Source organism: Engraulis encrasicolus, chromosome 15, assembly GCF_034702125.1.
Source record: "Engraulis encrasicolus isolate BLACKSEA-1 chromosome 15, IST_EnEncr_1.0, whole genome shotgun sequence".
NCBI classification, from domain to species: domain Eukaryota; kingdom Metazoa; phylum Chordata; class Actinopteri; order Clupeiformes; family Engraulidae; genus Engraulis; species Engraulis encrasicolus.
Genome location: NC_085871.1, coordinates 2,723,701 through 2,746,974, shown reverse-complemented (window position 1 = coordinate 2,746,974; position 23,274 = coordinate 2,723,701). Strand labels below are relative to the sequence as shown.

The window sequence follows — 23,274 nt, the reverse complement described above, 5'->3', positions numbered from 1 at the left end:
AGAAGGCAACTGTGCATCAGTATATATGGGTGCATTTTGGTATACTGCAGGCTGTTACTACACCAATCCAAATGGTATGTACATGTGGGGAGCTCTAGATGTTAAGAGTGCCAATTGGTACGTATGGAAAGAAAACCACTACTCCCTGAAGTCAATCTCTATGAAAATCAGACCCGTTTCCTAAAGCAGTGTTTCCCAACCTTTTTTGTCTCGCGTACCCCCTAAGCCTCTTTAGTTGTGCCACGAGTACCCCCTAATTCATGTTCTATGTTGTTTTCTCTGTCCTGATGTGACTGCTCCATACATTTGTTGTAATAAAAACATTTTTCCAAGTACCCCCTACAGTGTGCTCACGTACCCCTAGTGGTACACGTACCCCTGGTTGGGAAACACTGTCCTAAAGCACTGTAGTTGATAATGAGATCAGAGCTGGGCTGAGCAGACTATAGGCTATGCTGTAGGAATAATATGAGGTACAGATACGGTCTATATGCCTACATAGAAAATACAGTATTTTTCACAATGTAACTTTGAAATGTAACTTGGTCTTATCTGTCAGAATTAGCCAATAAAGTGTATCGAACTGATTTAAAACATACAAAGGCTCCATTTTACGCTAGAGTATTGATGTTTTTCAGTGCAATTTACATATTAAGCAAAGTGCCTAGTATTGTTAATTAAATGTACGCAATGTTAATTGAAGACAATTTTTTACATGAAAATGAGACCTGTTTCCTAAAACACTGAAGAGTAGTAGTTGATAATCAGATCAAAGCCAGGCAGGCTGAAATGACTGGCAAATAAAATGCTGTACTGTCGGTTGTTGTACAGGTGCTGATTGTATACATTGAATACTTGATCACAGATTTCTTTATTCAGAAAACAGAATGTGAAAAAACCTGGATGGATATTTCTGTTTTTGTTTTTAAGTGACACTTAAATATTGTGAATTATATACATTGTATAACAAAGTTTATTAAAAAAAAACATTTTATACAGTTGTGCGAGTTGTATGAAACTTTCTTTGTGGGAGCAAGACCTGAATAAACACACAATTGAATAAACATACATCCACAAAGACAAACCACACAGCAGATCAGGGTCAAGGTTCCTAGCGCTCCTTGTTTCACATACAGTGCCCTCCATAATTATTGGCACCCCTGGTTGAGATGTGTTAAAAGCCTTAAAATAAATTCAGTGTTTATTGCAGAAGAATACTGTCACACTGAAAATTGTAGGAAAATGTAGCCTTCAACTCAAATGAATTGTAAGAAAATAAAAAAAATCCCTGACTAAAAAATAATTATTTTTCATTAAATCACCTGTTCCACAATTATTGGCACCCTTAACAATTCCCAGGAAATAAATATAATTGAAGCATTTCTGTCATTTCTACAGTAGTTTACAAAGTTTACCAGAGTATGTAGGAACATTTAATTAGTAATTCATCACTTCCTGTTTCCCTGGGGTATAAATATGACGTGACACCAAGGCCATTTCTCTTATCCACTCTTAAACATGGGAAAGACAAAGGAACATAGCATACAAGTGAGGCAGATGTGCGTCGACCTTCACAGGTCAGGCAGAGGTTACAAGAAGATTGCCACTCAACTGCAGCTGCCCATATCCACTGTGAGAGGAATAATTAAGAAGTTCAAAACAACTGGAACAGTGGTAAACAAGCCTGGACGAGGACCCAAGTTTATTTTGCCATCACGCACAGTGAGGAGGATGGTAAGAGAAATCAAAAGATCTCCAAAGCTCACTGTAACAGAATTACAAGAAATGGTAGCATCCTGGGGTCACAAAGTCTCCAAATCAACCATCAGGCGCTGTCTACACGCCAACAAGCTGTTTGGGAGGCATGCACAGAGAAAACCTTTCCTCACTCACAATCATAAACGCAAACGTCTGGAGTTCGCCAAGCGGTATTGGGGCTTCAACTGGGACCGTGTGCTTTGGTCAGATGAGACCAAGATTGAGCTTTTTGGCAACAAACACTCTAAGTGGGTCTGGCGTGCCACGAAAGATGCGCATGCTGAAAAGCACCTCATACCCACTGTGAAGTATGGGGGTGGGTCAGTGATGCTGTGGGGCTGTTTCGCTTCCAAAGGCCCTGGGAACCTTGTTAGGGTGCATGGCATCATGAATGCTTTGAAATACCAGGACATTTTAAATCAAATTCTGTTGCCCTCTGCCCGAAAGCTGAAGATGGGTCATCACTGGGTCTTTCAGCAAGACAATGACCCTAAACATATGGCCAAATCTACACAGAAATGGTTCACCAGACACAAAATCAAGCTCCTCCCATGGCCATCTCAGTCCCCTGACCTCAACCCCATTGAGAACCTGTGGGGTGAGCTGAAGAGGAGAGTACAGAGGAGAGGACCCATGTCTCTGGATGATTTAGAGAGATTCTGCAAAGAGGAATGGCTGAAGATCCCTCTTTCTGTCTTTTCCCATCTTGTGAAACATTATAGGAGAAGATTAGGTGCTGTTTTGTCGGCAAAAGGGGGTTGTACAAAATATTAACACCAGGGGTGCTAATAATTGTGACACACATTATTTGATGTCAAAAAATTATTTCTTTATGTGGGATTTTTTCCCCACTGAATAAATGCACTTGTATTGAAGGTTGGATTTTTCTCTTTTTTTCCATTAAGGTCCCATATTATTTAGAAAAAAATAATAATAATTGGAAGCTAAAAAACACATCTCAACCAGGGGTGCCAATAATTATGGAGGGCACTGTATGTAGTGACCTATACACTGTGTTCCAAATTATTATGCAAATTACATTTTTCACTGATTTCCCCAAATAATCAATATAAATGACAGTCATCATAGTTCAAGATGACTGTCAAAGACCAGATCAAAAAACAAAAAACTGTGGCGCTGACAGCAAAGCAAAGGATATCTGGGCTTCCATAACTCCCATGCAATGCCACTGCCATTGACTTCAATGTTAAATGCAGCATTCCAGTGACTAAGGCAAAGAGCTTAATAACCAAGTATTGAACATCGAAATGTAATTTAGAAAGTACCAAATTTCAACTATTTTGATGTAATCCGAATTACTTTCTTTTTTCCCATTTTTACTTCTTTACAACACTATACAACTTTTTTGCGTAATAATTTAGAACAGTTGAAACGGAGCATTTGATGTTTTTTTTTTTTAAATACCGTTATCATTGGAAGGTTCATTCAAAAACATTTGAATTGTACTCTAATGGCTGATGACTTATTAACAAAGTTAATAAGCATGTTATTGGGCACTTGTAAGGGTATTACTACCTGCTTACTAGTGACTATAAACGCTTATTATAAGAACCTTATTATAAAGCATTACCCACATGTGATCTACATGCTCAAATGTCCATGCGGATTAGCTTATATTGGCCAGACTAAGCGGCAACTCAAACTTAGGATATCCGACCATAAAACAGCCATCCGCACCCAAAATTTGACGTACGCTCTGGCCAGGCATTATAAAGAGGCCAATCACGGCTCCCCTGCTTTACTAAAATTTTGGGGGATAGAGAAAATCACACCTCCCCCCCAGGGGTAGTGATATCATAAAGAAACTTCTATGCAGGGAAGCTTTTTGGATACGTGGGTGGTTGACGTTTAAGGGCGTAACGCAAAAAAAAAAAAAGGTTTTCAAATTCCTGAAAAAAATGATGGATAAAAATTGGAAAAAAATAGAAAAAAATAAAGCACTTAGTGGTCTGTGGAATTTCACCTTATTTTTGGGAAAATGTGTCCTGCATCAACACATAGCATAGGCATGTCACACCGCAGGAAAATGGAGTCACACCACAGGGAATTCACTGCATTATGGCCATTTTAATCCTTTTGTATACATGACTGACATCTGAGCTCATGCTAACTTGATAATGATATTGTGTTTAATCTTAATATGTGTTTTCATTAATAAAAAAAACTTTTTTTCCTCCTATAAGAGCAGTCACACCACAAGACACCATAAAATGAACCTAAGCATTGCGTGACAGAAAGATTGCAATATGAAGACATATTAAGAGGTTAAGAGTCACCTTAAACTTCCACAGCACTCTCCAATAACTGAGGTACTGACTGGTTAGGAGCCAGTCTTTAAGACCCTTGTAGTTGGCCTTGCAGCTGCCCATTCACAAACATTGACATACATGTCACCCCACAGGATGCAATTTGTGTTACGAAATTGAACTTGTAGTTAATATTACTGTCTTGAGTTTTTTCCACATTCACATATCTTAATCTAAAGTTAAGATTTATGCAATCATGCCAAATGCTTCATACATTATTCAAAATGTTGTTGGTTAATTTATATATATATTATTATATTGTTTCATTAATGTTACAGTCACACCGCAGGAAATTTGACATAAACCTTTACATAAATCTTAACAAAAATGTTTCTTCTCATCTAAGACTAATATGGAACATAATGTACCACATCTTCTTTCATTGACATTTGTTTTTTAAAGGAAAGTAACAGTTTTGTAGGTTTTTAACCAATGTTACGAAAAAACAAGGCGTCACGTCTCCCACCCACATACACTGGGTACTTTAGAACCTCAAGGTCTGAATGAGGAATTAAGTTTATCTTGTTTGTTGTAATGCTGTAAATATCTTTAAGCTGATGTGTTTGTTTACATATATGATGCATAGACCTGCTAACTTTGCACTTGATGACTTTTCTACTTGATGAATTTCTATTTGATGGTTGCTTGTAACTTTTTTGACTTTTATTCCACTGTTTCTTATTGTCAAATGTATATTGAGTATGGCACACCGGAGACTTGGTTTGCGCTTCAGGTAATATCCACGCCCTCTTACGCACACCTGCTGAGGATCTCCAATTTATCTGAGCGTTGGCAAACCATTTCTCTGAGGACTCTGATGAAGACGCATGTCGAAACGTTAGTCTTATTGCACTGAAAAAATAAAATAACAGAAAATAGACATCCGTGTGGCACCAGATTCTTTTCCCTTTGCACAAGTCCTAATGCTATTCTGTCCTTTCCCTACCGGTCAGTAAACAATTGTTTTAGCATTGCAGTTTAATGTATACATGGGTTCTCAGTGTTTATCAACACGATGTTATGAGGAGGGGCAAGAGAGTCAGCCAATCACGTGAACTAATTTTTTGACCAACAGCGGTTTCCAACAATCAGAAGTTGAGTTGTGCGCAGCTAGGTTCGCGCAGTCAGGTTATAAACAATATTTAGAACCCATGTATAGCAACAAACTAGCCAAGTAACTAGTTAGCCAAGTCAAAACTATGGCCAGATCAAAACCATCCTGCCAGAAAAGTGCATTTCTGTCAAAATAAAAACTAAAAGTTATGCTATGCTAAAAGGTATGCTACCACAAAGTGAAAAATGACAAACATGCACATCTTTGGTATTGTATTACATACATCTCACGAGAATATGTTCAATCTGACCACGCAATTTCAAGAGTCATACCAACTCCCGAACCATTCGACAGCTGCATTTGGGAAATTTCAAAAAGGCACAGTACCAACACAGCCTGGCCAACATGGCCTCAAGGTGTCACTAGGTCATATTTGCAGACTTTGGACCCGGAACGAGAACACAATATTAAGTTATTAATTTATTGCAAAGCAGGGTTGATGGTGCTTTATTGATGATGGACTTAACAACCAACAAAACAACCAACTATGCTATTGTGGGGCAGACTATATAAAAGCCAGGCACAGGGCATGCAGTCACATCATCTTAGTCAAGACGAACCTTCTGTGTGCGCCATTTAAAATAAAAACAAAAAACAATGAAGGTAGGATACTAAAAGTATAGTAAGAAGAAGGAGAAGCATCAAAGAGGGCGGAAATCAATTCTTCACAATACCACTCGACTTAAATTTGAAAAAATAAGTGTATATGTTTTTGTGCCATTATGATGTTTATCAATAACCTTGAATACTATTTTTTTCTTTTTCCATCCAGCTGCTCCTAATCCTTGCAGTGCTGCTGCCTGCTGTGCACTGTGTGATGTTCCAGCCCCTGGACTGTGCTGATATCTACAACGACGGCAATGGGGAGAGTGGAGTCTACAGGATCTTTCCAGAGGGTCCAGAGTCTGGACGCTATGTCTACTGTGACATGGACACAGATGAAGGAAAATGGACTGTGAGGTTTTTTTTTTTTTTTGTTACACAACTAACTTTTGTGGGTTCATTTGGTGGCTTTCTGTTTGAATCAGTGAAACACTCATTAATTGTTTGAGTTACCGTAGTCCATTTCTTCTAAAGTTACACATTTTCAAAATAAACATTTTGAGCACACAAATGAGATTAATAATAATTGAGTGCATAATATCTGGGGGCTTTGTTTCTAATCATGTTTAAGATAAGGCTATTCACTTTTGCAATTCATAGTGTGTAATTGAATTCTTTGTGTTTGCTGTGTGTTTGTTTCAAAAGAAATTGAATCCCATGGCACGCAATACAATATCTATTCGACTAATCAGGATATGTCTTCTCTTTGAACGCAGGTGTTTCAGAGGAGAATGGATGGCACAGTGAACTTCTACAGGGGATGGCAAGAATACAAGAATGGCTTTGGACATGCAGCTGGAGAGCACTGGCTGGGTACACATGACTTCAAGAATGTGTCAAAATGAACAGTTTCAAAGTAAAATAATGAACGCAATTATTAACTATTCATGTCTGCAACATTTTAGGCCTTGAGATTATCCACATGCTGACTCTAAAGAAGAAATATGAGCTGAGAGTGGACATGGAGGACTTCGAAGGGGCTACAGTTTTTGCCAACTACTCTTCCTTCTACATCTCTCCTGATGCGCTAAACGCTGAAGAAGATGGATACAAGCTTTTCGTTGATGGTTTCGGAGATGGTGGAGCAGGTAAGCTTATGAACAAACTACCATTTATCAATTACGGTACATAAGAGTGAAATTCTCAGATGAATGTCAATAGTAACAGCTCTTTTTGCCTGAAAGAACAAAAAGTATTTTTTTCTATTCATTCATTCATTCATTCATTCAAAATATATTTTAAAGTTTTATTTTTCAAAACTTTAGCCATGACTGCATACATTACTCAATGCATTTAATCCATTATTCCTTTTTATTTTATTTTACTTTACTTTTAGGGGACTCCTTGGCCTATCACAATGGGCACAAATTCTCCACCTTTGATAAGGACCAAGATGCATCAGATGCTAACTGTGCATCATTACTTTTGGGTGCTTTTTGGTATGTAGACTGTCACAACACCAATCCAAATGGCATGTACATGTGGGGAGCAGACGATCCAAAAAGTGCCAACTGGCAAAAGTGGAAAGGGAACAGCTATTCCCTGAAATCAATCTCTATGAAAATAAGACCAGTGTCCCTGAGGGATATGTAATTTAATTACAAGGTTTTGCAGGTATTCACCTATCACACATGGTCCTGATTACATGTACTGCGAGGTGTTAGTTGAGAAAGTTACAGAATTGCCAATTGAGTATGTCAATTAAAAAGATTACATTGTTTTGTATGTACAGTACTAGTTCACTAAATGTTGGCATATGACATAACATATCTACATGTTGATGTACAGTATAAATGGTCTCCAATAATAAAAACAAAAATAATATTTTACATTGTCTTGTGCAATTCTGTAAAAATGCATCATTTTATATTTACTTAATTGTAATGCAACCATTATGCTAATATTTTGTTTAATTGGGCCTTTTAAAGCCTACTGTAACCCATTACCACTTCTTACATTATATTACATGACATTATACTTAGCTGACATTTTTATCCAAAGTGACTTACTGATATTACATGGTATGGGTTACAGTCCCTGAAGCAGCGTGAGAATAGGTGCCTTGCTCAAGGGAACGTCAGCCATGGAGGAATTGGTAAGGGTGGGGATTGAACCTGCAACCCTATGATCTACAGTCTAACCCCCTAACCATTACACCATGGCTGGCCACTTAGGGGCATTATTGCACACACACACACACGCACACACACACGCACACACACGCACGCACACACACACACGCACACACACACACACACACACACACACACACACACACTTGACATTTCAAAATGCTTTGACAAAGCTCAAACTGGGAATCCCAAAGATCCAAACAGTGGTAGTGGGGAAAAAACTCTCAAAACAAAGTCCACAGATCCTTGGCAAATACTAAACAGTACTACTTAGAGCGGTTTGTGACCCATCCTGAAAATTGCAAGAAAATCAGGCCAACTTCTGACTTCTGAGATGAACCTAACTAAACCTATACAGTGTACTTCTTGAAAATGGGGCACAGGGTGGAACTTTTCCTTTTATGTGTAGGTGCAATAAGCATGCTGACCAAGACAATGTAGTCTTATCAAGGTTAAAGCATGCATCAAAAGCGGGGTGTACCTGAAATGTGAGTGACTAAACATCTCTCCATTCACGGTTGAAGGTTAATACCAATCAAAACAACAAAAAAATAATTCCACACCAAATCTCTGAACGATCCCGCTGACAAAAAAAGCCAGAAGGTTCACACACTTTCCAATAGGAAAAGAACACAATTTTAACCTCCCAACTACTTATAGTTTTTTCATTAAAATACATTTTGGCAACAACATCATTAACCTGTTTAGAACAGACTTTTCAAAGGAGCCACATTCAGACAGCCGTAACTACAGAACTTAAGGTAGGTCAAATCTGGTAATAGTACTTGTAGAACATGGACTTTTAAATGTGTGCTTTTGGTTGATCAAAGCTCAATTTGCTTGAAAAGTCTGCTGTTTGACCGGTGGGAAATGTAATTTCAAAGACAGAGGTTTGTTATTAAACATTCATCTTCACAGACTTGCTGTGAAGTCTATGTTAAAAGCGGACCTTGGTAGGCCCTACCGTGGCTGATATGGTGGGGCACGCGTTTGCCGCTCGGCCGACCCGGGTTCAGTTCCCGGTCCGGGTCCTTTGCCGGTCCATCCCCATCTCTCTCTCCCAGCTCACTTCCTGTCTCTCCTCCACTGTCCTGTCTCACAAAAACCAATAAAGGCCGAAAAGCCCCCCCCCCCCAAAAAAAAAAAAAAAAAAAAAAGTGTGCCTTGGTGATGAATGAGACATGAAGGTTTGAAAAAAATAGCATTTCACATCCAAAAATTGTGATGGTATTCTGCCTCGTTTTCGTAAAATGAAATTCTGCATACAATATGTGCTGATTTGGGAGCTAAAATGGGACCCTTTGAGCACTCACTGGAATTTTCAAAGCCAAATCTGAGATGGGTGTGTGGCCCAATTAAATAACAGAAACACAAGACAAGGCAACAAAGGCATCAAAACAACATTATAAATGTGAGCACAATTCCCTCTTATCCAGGTTAAATTGTCCATCAAAAAGAACACCTCCAAAACTGTGACCTTAATTACATCTTATCAAAGTTATATTATTTATCAAAAATACAACACACACATGAGCAATTATGGCCACTAATTATCTTCTACTACTAGTAGAGGTCACCTGCAAATAACTATGCTGAATTTATACACGTCGATGAATGCAGAAACCTGTTTATGATCAGTGCCGTAAAATGTGCAAGACACCAGTTCAGACCGATTTAACCTAATTTCTGCTCTCCTCGTTTTACTACTGTGGCATTTGAGGCCGACCAACACATCCTTAAACTGGAAGGTCAAAAACATGGAGAAGAAAAATATTTGGTTTAAGTGTACATTTCTATTACACAATGGTTGTTTGTGCTTCTTTCCTGCTTACATCATGCTTGCATTTAAAAATATCAAAAAGGCACTGTACCCATATGGGAGCATGTCTATTTTCCCACATCCCACTGCCCTATATTAACCCATTTTAGCCCATGCCCTTTTAGGGAAAAAGTGCCCTCTGCCTATTAAAACCTAAACATCTCAGCCGCCGAAGCACATACAAACATGAAATGAGTTGCATTTAAAAGCTAGGAACCTCATGTGTTCATTCAGCTCTGACATACCTTTACTCACATTTTAATAAAACAGCTCAAATCAAGAAACTGATGCTGACGCTGTCGCTCAAGGACAATATGGGTTAATCTACCATCAGATAAGTGAAAAACAAGGTGCTAATGTGTGTCAAGATGTTTACCGGCATGTGTGTTTCCAAACTTTGGACCTGGAACGAAAATCTAATATTAAGTTATTAATTTATTGTGTAGCTGGATTAATGGCACTTTATTGATGGAGGATTTAACAGCCGGCATAACAATCGACTATGCCATTGTGGGGTATGCTTCAGACTATATAAAACCAGCCACAGGGCATGCCTTCATATCATCTAAGTCAAGATAAGCATTCCCTAGACTGCTATTTGAGCGTAATTTCACAATGAAGGTACAGTAGGATACTTAAAAATAACTAAGTAGGAGAAGAAGTTAAAGATTGCAGAAGCACAGAAGAATTCTAAAATTATTTATTTGCAAAACTATAGTTAAATTTTTTTAAAGGAGAATGAGGATACCAAAAATGTTAGAGGTAGACGTAGAGAGAACACATTTGCTACAAGTAAGTATTTATCAACAATCTGACTGTGATGTGTTTTTCCTTCAGCTGTTTCTAGTCCTTGCTGTGCTGCTCCCGGCAGCTGTGAACTCCCTGATGTTCCAGCCCCTGGACTGTGCCGATATCTACAATGACGGCAATGGCAGAAGTGGTGTCTACAGGATCTTTCCAGAGGGCCCCAACTCTGGACGCTATGTCTACTGTGACATGGACACAGATGGAGGAAAATGGACAGTGGGTATCTTTTTTCCCATATCGACAACATTTTTAGAGGAATGAATCCAGTTTTGGTAAACACTAAATGCTTTTAAATAAAGGCATCTACTTTTCTTGTCACACATTTGGTCAGTCTAAAAAATAAGTGAGTAAGTTTGTGGGTTTTGTGTGTAATTAATATGCTCATATTCATCCTTTAATAACTTCGTGTAAGAAAAACCCCCGACAAATTTTAAAGGGCAACAGACTATATTTGTAACTGTGATCAAATGTGTCCACCTGAATAAGCTTGACATGTACACATGTAATCTTTGAACACAGGTGTTCCAGAGGAGAATGGATGGCACAGTGAACTTCTACAGGGGATGGCAGGAATACAAGAATGGCTTTGGACATGCAGCTGGAGAGTATTGGTTGGGTATGTATAGCATTCTTCAAACATTTCTAGTGAAAATTAAATATTTGACATGATATTTCTACCCAGGGCTCAAAGTTAACTTTTTCATCAAAATGGCTGGTGTTAAATTAGAGCCCTGTTTCTACCAAATCATGAAAACTTTTACAGTATGACCACAAGACTATGCCTAATTCAATGTGTCATTCCTATTAGGTCAATGCAGTGTCTCAATACCTCCATGTGTATCGTGTTTGCCTTAATGTTTGCAACATTTTAGGCCTTGAGACTATCCACCTGCTGAATCTGAAGAAGAAATATGAGCTGAGAGTGGACATGGAGGACTTCAATGGAGCTACGGTTTCTGCCAGCTATGACTCCTTTGCCATCTCACCTGATGCACTCAATGGTGAAGAAGATGGATACACGCTTCATATCAGCGGCTTCAGAAACGGGGGAGCAGGTGGGTTTAAAAGCAAACTTCACTATTTATGAACTCTTTCGAGTTGTCAGAAAGAGATGTTTTAACTTCTGGAGTGTTCAGTAAAGATAAAAAACGTGCACATCCGTCTCAAAAATATTTTAGGTGCAGGACTAACAGTCACATGAAAATTGAAAATAAAGCCTGCACACCGGGGACTTTATTTTCAATTAAGCGACCTTCCAAAAATTCTTTTCATCTTTTGTTTTCTTGCAAAATTATAGACATGACTTCAGAAATTACTCAACAATAGATCTAACCCCTTTTTTGTTCATTTTCTAGGAGATTCCCTTTCTCATCACAATGGGCAAAAGTTCTCTACATTCGATAAGGACCAAGATGTATCAACAGAGAACTGTGCATTGATCCGTTTGGGTGGATTTTGGTATTTCGACTGTATTCGCACCAACCCAAATGGCGTATACATGCAGGGAGCAGATGATGTAAAAAGTGCCTGCTGGTACGACTGGAAGGAAAGCCACTTATCCCTGAAATCAATCTCTATGAAAATAAGACCAGTGTCCCTGAGCGATGTATAGCATGATAAAAAATCCATTGCTTTGTATATACTACTTCAGTGCATGTTTTTACCTGGCATTGCATAGGAACATGTTGATGTAAAGTATAAACTCTCTCCAAATAAAAATGTATTTCACATTGTCTTGTATCATTGTGTGGAAATACAACATTAATCCAAAATGGTAATGCAGCAGTCTCATTTTGTTTTACTGAACCTTTTTAAGCCCACTGTGAAGATACATGGGAATAAATGAATGAATGAATTTATACATCTCATCCCACCTCTTTCAGTCAGTCAATAAGATGTTATGATCAGGGAATCTTGGATGAAATGGGATCCCCAAAAGGAGCTAAATAAAGCTGATAAGAAGGGGAACACACACATGCACACAACAATGTACAAGCACACACAGCTGTACATGTTGGGGGATTTAAAGACAGTAATAAAAACATACTGTTTGCTACGGTGTTGTACAAGGGCCTCTAAAAGTTGATGGGAGACTCCAGGGGAGTGAAAACATTCCATTCCTTTCTGTTCCATTCCATTACACTTGGCTGGCACTTTTATCCAAAAGTGCTTACAGTTATTACAGATTATTGGTTGCTCTACAGTAGTCCCTTAAGCAAGGGTTTGCCAATGTTTTTTTTGTCTTGGATACTCCCTAAGCTTTTGTCATATTATGAGGACCTTCTGCTGTTCACGCTGCTGACACACGACTGCACAACGACCCACAGCACTAACCATCTAGTGAAGTTTGCGGATGATACAACACTGGTGGGCCTCATCACCAAGGGCGATGAGACTCACTACAGAGAAGAAGTAGACCTGCTGGCCAGATGGTGCAAAGACAACAACCTCCTGCTGAATGTCAACAAGACCAAGGAGATTGTTGTCAACTTCCAAAGGGTCCAAAAACAACTGCCACCACTGACCATTGACGGCGATGCTGTGGAGAGAGTGAGCAGCACCAAGTTCCTTGGAGTGCACATCAGCGACGACCTCTCTTGGACCACCAACACTACATCACTGGCGAAGAAGGCCCATCAGCGTCTCTACTTCCTGCGCAAACTAAAGAAGGCAAGTGCTACACCCTCCATCATGACAACATTCTACAGAGGAACCATAGAGAGCGTCGTGTCCAACTGCATCACAGTGTGGGGAGGAAGCTGCACGGAGAAAAACAGGAAGACACTCCAGCGTGTTGTGAACACAGCGAAGAAGATCATTGGAGTACCACTCCCCTCCCTGCAGGACATTTACACCACACGCCTCACCCGGAAAGCACTGATGATCATCAAAGACACAAGCCACCCTGCACACAAACTGTTCAGCCTCCTGCCCTCTGGAAAGAGGTACAGGCGCCTCCGTTCCCGTACCACCAGGCTGGCGAGCAGCACAATGCACCAAGCGATCAAGATGCTGAACACTCAACCCACTCTCCCTCCACTGTCAGCCTCTAGCCAGCAAGGCCACTGACAACCCCCCCCCATCCCCCACCACCATATCTGCGACTGAACATTCCACCTGCACTACTATACTTGTGACTGAACTTTCAACCTGCACTAACTCAAAACATGCACACACACACACACACACACACACACACACACACACACACACACACACACACACACACACACACACACACACACACACACACACACACACACACACACACACACACACACACACACACACACACACACACACGCACACTGCACTTTCTGCACTAAACCCAAACATACACACACTGACACAAACACACACACACACACACACACACACACACACAAACAGACACACGAACACACACACAGACGCACACCGCACCTTCTACCTGCACTAAACACATACACACACATACACACACACACACACACACACACACACACACACACACACACACACACACACACACACACTGCTGCTGGTGTACTTGACAGACCTTTTTAATATTTATTTTTTCTTCAAAATGCTACTATTACCATGTCAGAACGCTATAAAGGACTTTTTTAGGAAAAGCACAAAAGCACAACAATACCTCTTAATGTATGTCCTCTACAAGTCTTCTGTTGTCCAGTCTTGCACTTTAAATGTCTGTATGAGCACTGTCTATGTCCATACTGTCTTAAGTCCATGTATAAGTACTGTCTATGTCTATACTGTCTATGTCCTTACCTAGATTAGTCTATGTCTGTATGGGAAAGCAAGAAATGTAATTTCAAATTCTTTGTATGACCAGTGCATGTAAAGAAATTGACAATAAAACCTACTTGACTTGACTAATCCATGCCCTATATCTCTTCCTCTATCCTAATGTAACAATATTCCTATATACATTTGTTGCCATCATGAAATTGTCCCACGTTCTCTCTGCAGTGCGCTTGTATACCCCTAGTGGTACACGTACCGCACCTGACACTCTGCTCTAATTAGCATTAGCATTAGGGTGTGGTGTCAAGTGGGGTTGTCTTCTCTATTACTGTATCACTACTACAACTAATTTCAACCTATACGTCACAAGTCACATCATCTCTGAAATGACCAAATTTTCTTGAGATGTTAATGATAGTATAGCCTAACTTTAGGCAAAACATTACCCGGTATGAAATTAATATCCGGTTATTCTATTCCATGTTTTTGTGCAATTTGTAGTCAGACAAGAGATTTCACAGTATCAAAACCATTTATATGTGCCCTAAACATAATCAAAATGAATGTATAACTTAGTGTCCGACTCTCTTAATTCAGACTTTTGTAGTCTGTCCCTTAATACTGATGCCAATGCAATTTTGGGGTTTTGACATGGCACTAAAATGGCACACCAAATTTCATTAAAATCTGGGTCAGTTGGCCCCCAAAGTGCCAGATTTCATATTAAATGACCCATGTCTCAAAAGTGAAACGCGAGTGATTAAAATTCTCTCCAATCAAGGTTAAAGTTTACCAAGATACCTTATCAAAACAACAATACCAGTAACAAAAGACAACAAAGTGATCTCTTATCAAGGTTAAATTATCAATCAAAACAACACCATAAATGTGACCTGAATTCCCTCAAAAATACAACACCTCCAAAGACACGACCTTAATTACATCTTAAGGTTATATCTTGTCTCAAAACAACAATAGCACACATACCAATTACGACTATCTACTACAACTACTAATAGAAGTCACATACAAATAGCTTTGCAAAATTAATACAAGTTGATGAATCCAGTAGCGTGTTCAGGAAGGTCAGAAACATTGAGAAGAAATATTTTGTTTAAGAGGACATTTCTATTATACAATTGATGATTGTCTTTTCCTCCTGCTAAAATCCTAAACCATTGGACTAATGAATCATTCAGAATCAAATTATGAATCAAAAAGGCACTCAGAGAAGGCAGAGTTGAAAGAGTGAGCTCAGTAAAGGAATGTGTTACATTTTCAAGCATCAAAGGGTATGTTGTAGCTGTATATGATGGCAACTGGTGACTAGCATGTGTTGAGGAATGTATGCCGAGCACTGGAGAGGTGAAACTGAACTTCCTGCATCCTCATGGACCATCTCCATCCTTCACTTTTCCCTTCAGACCAGATAGACTTGTCATGGATCATCAGGATGTGCTTCTGGTAGTGGAACCTGTAACTGCAACGGGACGTACTTATACATTATGTACAAAAGACACAGCTGCTGCTTCAAATGCACTGGTAGAGTACAAAATGACAGTGCAGCCATTGATTATCTCTTTAAAGTACGGTAAAGGGAAGATGGCACAGGTACACAGAGAAGGAATGTTCAAACATTCACATATCATCATTTGGTGTGTATAAATGGACATCTGCCTTAGTTTCTGAAACCTGGGACCATGGACACTGACCATTTTTGTTTTGTTTTCGTTTTGTCATGTGATGCTACTATGGTATTACCATATTATTAGTAAGTGGTCTGCATGATGCCATATTTGTGAGTCAAATTCTCTCTGAAATGAATAACGAACCAAACACCAGCATTTGAGGTGTTGCTCATGACATTGCCGGCTACGTTTGGACAAGGAACTGGCCATTTCAAAATAGCTTTTTTAGATATTCAATTTTTAATTTTTCAATTTATCATAATTCATATTCTGAGAGTTGTTGTATTACAAGCTGATTGTGTAATATGTAGAGCCAGAAAAGAGCTTTCAAACAACACCACAGGCATCTTTTTATGACTAACACTGACTGATATATTCAAGGCTGAGTGTATAGTGTCCTACCCTCACATGTGAACCTTTCCTAGTCTGTTTCTCCCTTAATATTAGTGTCAGATTCAAACCAATGCAGTTCTGGGGTGCTACCTTGCTACTAAAAAGGCACACCAAGTATGATTGAAATCCAGGTCGGTCGGGTCCCAAAGTGTATGATTTCACGTGAAATGACCCCTATTCTTCAGAAAATTGCTCCTCTTCAGCAAGGTTTCTGGGATGTCTGGAATGAATAGCTTTCTTGACTTCATGCCATATCATCTCAATTGTTTTTTGTCAGAGGAAGATCTATCTTGTGAATGTGTACATCTTATGGGCAATAAAAATATGATAACATGTTAATGTTTGGGTGGAATTAGTTAAAGCAGACTCTGACTGTTCCTATCCAATTCCAGTTCCTGTACCAATTTTGACAGAAATTCAAGAAATTTCAAAGGGTGAACAAACTTTTTCCTACGGCTGTATATCTTGTCAATAATAATCTTTTCCACAATTGGCTTGTTACCTTGAAATCCTCCCTCGAAATTATGATGTCATTGTTGTCATTTTTTGCAAAATGTGCCTTCCGCGAAGGCCAACAGTAAAATGTAGCCCACATTACATTACATTATATTATATTATTACACGTAGCTGGCGCTTTTATCCAAAAGCGACTCATAGTTATTTTAAGTGCAGGGTGTATTGGTAACAGTCCAGGGCTGAACTGGGATCTGAAAAGGGCCCGGGCAATTTTTGACGCCTGAGGGCCCAGTGCCTATGCCTCCATCGGTATATCGGTAGGTACGGTATCGTTATATGACATCGTCTCGGTGTATATATACATACATATAATGTATAATGTATAGGCCTATGTATGGTGTTCATGTTTTTGTTACACAGAAGATATTATGGCCCACTGGACCTGGGCTGAAAAGGAAAAAAATCTGCTGTGCACCCTATGTTCCCTTCATCCTGCCTCTGAAGTTCTGAGTATGTTTGAGGGCAGGAGATAGAGATAGGAGGACAACTAACTTTATTTTCCTGATTACGAGCCCTGGCCAGTGAATCTCAATATAAAAAAGCATCTATACCATTTTCCTTAAGCACAAATTGCAAACTGGTCCCACAGACCCAAACACATTAAGAGCGGAGTGCTGTGTCACAATGGGAGTTTCCCAGGTGAGCTTTTCAAAGCAATATTTCACTAACATGCGCACACGCACACACACACACACTGTAAATTGGACACCAAATCTAATAATAATAAAATGTAATAAAAATCACAATTTCCTAGGTTAAATGTTTTTATAGCCTACTTCCACTTCAAATTGCTCCAGTTCACAGATGTCAGTGAGCCACCTTAGCCTACTAAATGGCATGTTAACAACACGCCCCCCTTTCCCAACGCGCCACAAAACCAAAAGTTGTTTTCTATGCATGAGCTGCAATGCAGCTTGAGACTTATCAAAAGAGGCTAAGTGTTTTTTTTCGGACACTCGCCATTTTTTTCACCACAGCAAAACCAAGTCTTATCGCTTAGGTTTCCAACATACACATTGCAATGCCAACAACAACAAAAATGGGTCAAGTGAGCGCGTAGCCTACTATCCGCAATTACATCCATCTAAGAGGCAGATACTCAAGATAATACCAGATGTCTTGATAATGACGTGACATGTCATAAGGGAAAGATTACAAAAATACATTTTGTTTAAAAAATCGTAGTTGCACAAGACAGTAGAGTTTTTTTTTAAAAGTTGGATTTACGAAAGGGAAAGGGCGGGATACACATAGGTCGACCCTACACAGGTCGTCCTTGTGACAGCCGACACATCGAAATAAATGAAGGGTTAGCCAATATGCCTACGCTGCCGCAAGAAAAGTTCATGAAAATAAATCAACATATTTGTTACTGATTTGAGCGACTGGGGATAGGGACGACAACTTTTATGCAATATGTGGGAAACGCTGAAGCCAGCTAGAGCTCAGATCTGGAGAGGGCAGGGCACGCTCGAAGCAAACTTAAGCACAGCGGCAGCGCACATTGCGGTCTTGTGTGACAAGACAAATGAAAGACTTCTATGGCTGCATTACAACATTACAAGAGAAGTGCATGTAAATGCATCAAAACATGTACATGTTTGCGACTGATTTGATAGTCTGGATGACAACTTGGTCTCAGGCAATGGGAAACGAAATGTCGAAGCAGTGCAGCTAACACCCAGAAGTATGGGTAACTTTGGCAACACTGCATAGCTAGCGGGTGTGTTGGGGTGAACGCTAACCTCAATATCTCCATTCGTCTCCTCCTGCTCTTTTCTTCCCCTACCCGGACCAAAGTACACCTCCTCCTCCTCCTCTTCATTCCAGACCACCTGTGCACTGCACTCGCAGGCCCAGTGCCCCAAGCCGAGAACGAGCCGTCTGGCAGGCAGTGGTTCCCCATCTCCGACGGGCCGAACCACATGAGCTCGAGCTTATGTTTTTAGTTTTAAACAACTTGTCAGTGATTTTAGCACATTTTGCTGCGTCCTATTTTAGTTTATGCTTTGTCTTTTCTTGTGCTCGTCTTAGCCACTCTTCTTTCTCCATTTTGAGTCCTCTCGATCGTTCACCAGAGCTGTAAGCCAAGTGGTCAACTACATTGAAGGGATGATGAGATTTATCAAGTTGGGGCTTGTAGGGAGGGGCGGGCCTTCGAGAACCGAAGTATTTCATTGGACTAGCCTGATGTGCATCAGGAGAAGCATCCAATGGGCTCTGATGTGTCATTTTTTACCAGCACAGACAATAAAAAATAATTTATATATTTTTTATTATGATTGGGAGGGCCCGAGACGCACGAGGGCCCACCGGGATTTGCCCGGTACGCCAGATACCCAGTCCAGCCCTGTAACAGTCCCTGCAGCAGTGGGGCCTGGTGCCATGTCCAAGGGCACCAGCCATGGAGTGAGATAGTGAGTGGAAGGGTGGGATTAATCACTAGGTCATGGCTAACCCCAACACACCTACCCCTGCACACACCCTATATCTCCATTGCTGTCCATGAAAGGCCATTCTGCTTCCAGCTGCATGATGGCCCAAGATCAATAGCCATCTACTTTGTGCTGCGTTAATAAGTGGCTATTATGAGAATGACCACCAATATAATTCAGTCTTATCAGGGTTATATTATCCATAAAGAAAACAACATAACAAACTTGAGAGTACCTGATTAATTCAGCCTCTTTAAAACAACAACGCCTGACACGTGATAGACTAATTACACCTTATCAAGGTTATATTATCCATCCAAACAATACCACAACACGTGAGTGTCTACAACAATCAGTGATTACAAGCGATTTCAGTGATGCCTATCGATAATTCCAGGAAGTCGTTTATGATCAGTGCTGTAAAATGTGCAAGAGACCAGTTCAGACTGCTTCATCCTAATTTCTGCATCCCATATTTTATTACCATGGCATTTCAGGCTTTCCAACCCCTCCTTAAACGGAGAAGTTAAAAACATTGAGGAGAAATATTTACTTTAAGTTGACTTAAAGGGACACTGTGCAGGAAATGGTCAAAAAAGGTACTGCAACTATGCTGCTCATTGAAACTTGGCTGCCTATTGCCAATTTTGATCTTTACATGAAAGTTTACTAAGTAATAAACAAATATTTCCTAGTATGGTCCGAGTAGAGTCATTTTTGCAGCTAAAAATGGCTATTTTTGGAAATTCAAAATGGCGGACCATGGAGAAGATCCCCCTTTTCATGTATGAAAAGTGCAATTTTTCCAGTCATAATGAATACTTAGAATTTGATGGTGGTGGTAAGTTTTCATGAAAAAGGTAACATTAGCGAATGGGCAGCATCAATTCTGGAAATAAACAACTAAAAATCTCACACAGTGTCCCTTTAAATAACACAATTGTGGATTCTCTGATTGTTTACTCCAGCTGACCTCCCAAACCATTAAGAGTACAGGATCAGAGTACAGTAACAGAATAGCCTTTTCACTCGATCGGTACCAAATTTAGTTACTAAAGAATGCAAGGCTGTCCCCAAAACCATGCCTACCCCTAAACTGTCAGTAAAGAAATGTTTTTGAGAAATGTCTTTAAAATTAGAAAACTCTTATGAGAACATACACCTAGAACTATGGGAACATACAGCTGTGGGAACATAGAGCTCACCTCGCCAAACATGCCAGCTGTGGCTAGTTGGCCAGTTTGAACTCGTTGCTAGTTTGAACTCGTTCTCAAGGTGTCAATGTCCCAGATTTCCCAAACCTTGGACCCGGAACAAAAACATGATATTCAGTTATTAATTTATTGCAAAGCAGGATTAAAGGAGCTTTATTTATGGAGGATTTAACAACCGAAATAACAATCGACTATGCCATTGTGGAGCAAGCTTCAGACTATATAAAAGCGGGCACAGGGCATGTCTTCATAACATCTTACTCAAGATACGCGTTCTCTTGACTGCTGTTTGAGTCTATTTTGACAATGAAGGTAGGAACCAATTTGGTCTCTTAAGAACAACGTTAAGTAAATTGTACTTAAGAATGTTTTATTTGTTTTCCATTATGTGGTTTATTTATGAACAATTTGAATGTGATCATCTTTTCCTTCAGATGCAACTAGTTCTTGCTTTGTTTGCCATTATGATGCTTATCTATCAACAATTTGAATCTGATATTGTTTCCCTCCAGCTCCTCCTAGTCTTCGCTGTGCTGCTTCCAGCAGCTGTGCACTGTGTGATGTTCCAGCCCCTGGACTGTGCCGATATCTACAATGACGGCAATGGCAGAAGTGGAGTCTACAGGATCTTTCCAGAAGGCCCCAACTCTGGACGCTATGTCTACTGTGACATGGACGAAGCGGGAGGAAAATGGACAGTGAGTATATTTTTTCTAAATCAACAAACCTTTCAACTAAATTGTCTTTGGGGCAGTAAAGCTCATTTGGCGGCTTTCTTCAACTAGCATGTCAAATAGAAATGTCTCTGAAACCGCCCAAATGAATGTTTTAACTTTTCTACGTTTTATGAAGTCAAATATTCTAAAGAACTGCAATAGAATCTGTAAAGGCCATCAGACTATTTCTCTTTGCAACTTATGTATATAGATATTTACAGTGCATGTCTGCATGGCTTGGAAAGGAAATGGAACATTATGTGATGAAGCAATATCATTTGTCTAGGTGTTTCAGAGGAGAATGGACGGCACAGTGAACTTCTACAGGGGATGGCAAGAATACAAGGATGGCTTTGGCGAACCTGCAGGAGAGTACTGGCTGGGTATGTACAGCTTTATTGAAATGTTTTTTTTTTTTTTTAAGCATTTTTCTGGACTTTCGCACCTTTATTACGATAGGATATCAAAGACTTTTGCATCTTTATTACGATAAGATAATGGGGAGCGAGAGATGGGGTAGGATCGAAAAATGACCCGAGCTGGATTTGAACTCAGGTCCCCATGGATATGGTGCAGATAATCTATGCGATGCGCCACAGCATCCACCACCCTATTTCAATTCAGTTCAATTCAATACTTCCATTTACATTTTGTTTGCATAAATGTTTGCAACCTTTTAGGCCTTGAGACTATCCACCTGCTGAATCTGAAGAAGAAATATGAACTTAGAGTTGACCTGGAGGACTTCAATGGAGCTACGGTTTCTGCCAGCTATGACTCCTTCTCCATCTCCCCTGATGTCCTCAACGGTGAAGAAGATGGATACACGCTTCATATCAGCGGCTTCAGAAATGGTGGAGCAGGTGGGTTTATCAACTACATGACAATGAAGTCTCTGTTTGACATTAGGACCAGCTCCTGAAATTCTCAAATCGACAGCTGATACATTTTTCGAGTTGGCTGAACTTTTTTTTTCTTCACTTCTTGAGATCTTCCAGATACTCAACACACCTTATTTTGCAAACCTATTGACTTGAATGAATTCATTGCTTCATTGATTTAACCTCTTATTATTTTTTTCATTTGTTCATTTGCTAGGGGACGCAATGGCCCTTCACAATGGACACAAGTTCTCCACATTTGATTGGGACCAAGATGCGGCAGAGGAGAACTGTGCATTGATACGCGTGGCTGCATTCTGGTTTGGAGACTGTAGCAACACCAACCCAAATGGTGTATACATGTGGGGAGCTAATGATGCAAAAAGTGTCCATTGGTACCAATGGAAGGAAAACTATGTATCCCTGAAATCAATCTCTATGAAAATAAGACCAGTGCAGACCAATGAGAGCTAAGGAGCAAGTGGTTTGATATTTGGTATTTGCTCAGGAACAACAGAAAAGGCCAGCTAATTACCTGTTAACTATTACAGTGACAAGACATCACCTCTGGTCCTTATTCTATTTGATCATATTGCAAAATTGTGAGCAAATTTGCTAGTTTACACACAAGTTCCATTCAATCCACTTACTTGCTTCATATGTACTGTGTGTTCAGTGTATATTTGTATTTCTACATGATTTGTGTACGTTAATAAACTTTATTATTTTTTGAAAATGATGTTGCCTTTAACATGTGTGTGGAAACATGCATTAAACATAAAAATACATAAAATTGCAAGTGTCATGCTCACATCTTGCTTCATTAGTGTTGCGTCATGTAAGCTTACATGGTGAGGTTCGTGTTGCCAGATTGGACGGTTTTCCGCCCAATTGGGCTGCTTAGGATGGCTGTCTGCGGGTAAAAATAGGTAAAAAAAGGGCATTTGGGTGGATTTTTCTGCAAATTTATGGCCATACAAATCAATAGAATTTAGTTCAAATTTGGCGGGATTGGGGTGCTTCCAGGAAGGTTTTGAGCATTTTTGGGCTAGAAATCATCAGCATCATATGGCAACCTTGGGTGAGGGATTTGTAGACAGCATGAACAGCATGAACTTTTGGTT

At 39.7% G+C, this 23,274-nt stretch overlaps 4 protein-coding genes across 6 annotated transcripts in view; 3 read left to right on the top strand and 1 right to left on the bottom strand.

Moving 5' to 3' along the window:
• kiaa0930 overlaps positions 1-23,274 on the bottom strand; it is an 81,185-nt gene that overhangs the window by 22,742 nt on the left and 35,169 nt on the right. The gene's annotated exons all lie outside the window — the stretch shown is intronic.
• LOC134463629 (microfibril-associated glycoprotein 4-like) lies at positions 54-7,629 on the top strand. 2 transcript variants are annotated; one of them, XM_063216815.1, is made up of 5 exons: positions 54-74; positions 5,972-6,154; positions 6,519-6,615; positions 6,708-6,890; positions 7,139-7,629. In XM_063216815.1, the coding sequence occupies exons 1-5, from the start codon at positions 72-74 to the stop codon at positions 7,393-7,395; spliced, it is 723 nt and encodes a 240-aa protein (XP_063072885.1). In that variant the 5' UTR covers positions 54-71; the 3' UTR covers positions 7,396-7,629. The 2 variants fall into 2 exon arrangements, with proteins under 2 accessions (XP_063072885.1, XP_063072884.1); XM_063216814.1 differs by lacking the exon at positions 54-74 and adding an exon at positions 5,360-5,802.
• LOC134464390 (microfibril-associated glycoprotein 4-like) lies at positions 10,501-12,690 on the top strand. Its single transcript, XM_063217847.1, has 4 exons — positions 10,501-10,776; positions 11,080-11,176; positions 11,433-11,615; positions 11,916-12,690. The coding sequence occupies exons 1-4, from the start codon at positions 10,507-10,509 to the stop codon at positions 12,170-12,172; spliced, it is 807 nt and encodes a 268-aa protein (XP_063073917.1). The 5' UTR covers positions 10,501-10,506; the 3' UTR covers positions 12,173-12,690.
• LOC134463626 (microfibril-associated glycoprotein 4-like) lies at positions 20,721-22,889 on the top strand. Of its 2 annotated transcripts, XM_063216812.1 has the most exons (5): positions 20,721-20,865; positions 21,066-21,251; positions 21,556-21,652; positions 21,950-22,132; positions 22,368-22,889. In XM_063216812.1, exons 1-5 carry the CDS (start codon positions 20,860-20,862, stop codon positions 22,622-22,624), a joined length of 729 nt encoding a protein of 242 aa, XP_063072882.1. In that variant the 5' UTR covers positions 20,721-20,859; the 3' UTR covers positions 22,625-22,889. The 2 variants fall into 2 exon arrangements, with proteins under 2 accessions (XP_063072882.1, XP_063072881.1); XM_063216811.1 differs by having other exon boundaries at positions 20,721-21,251.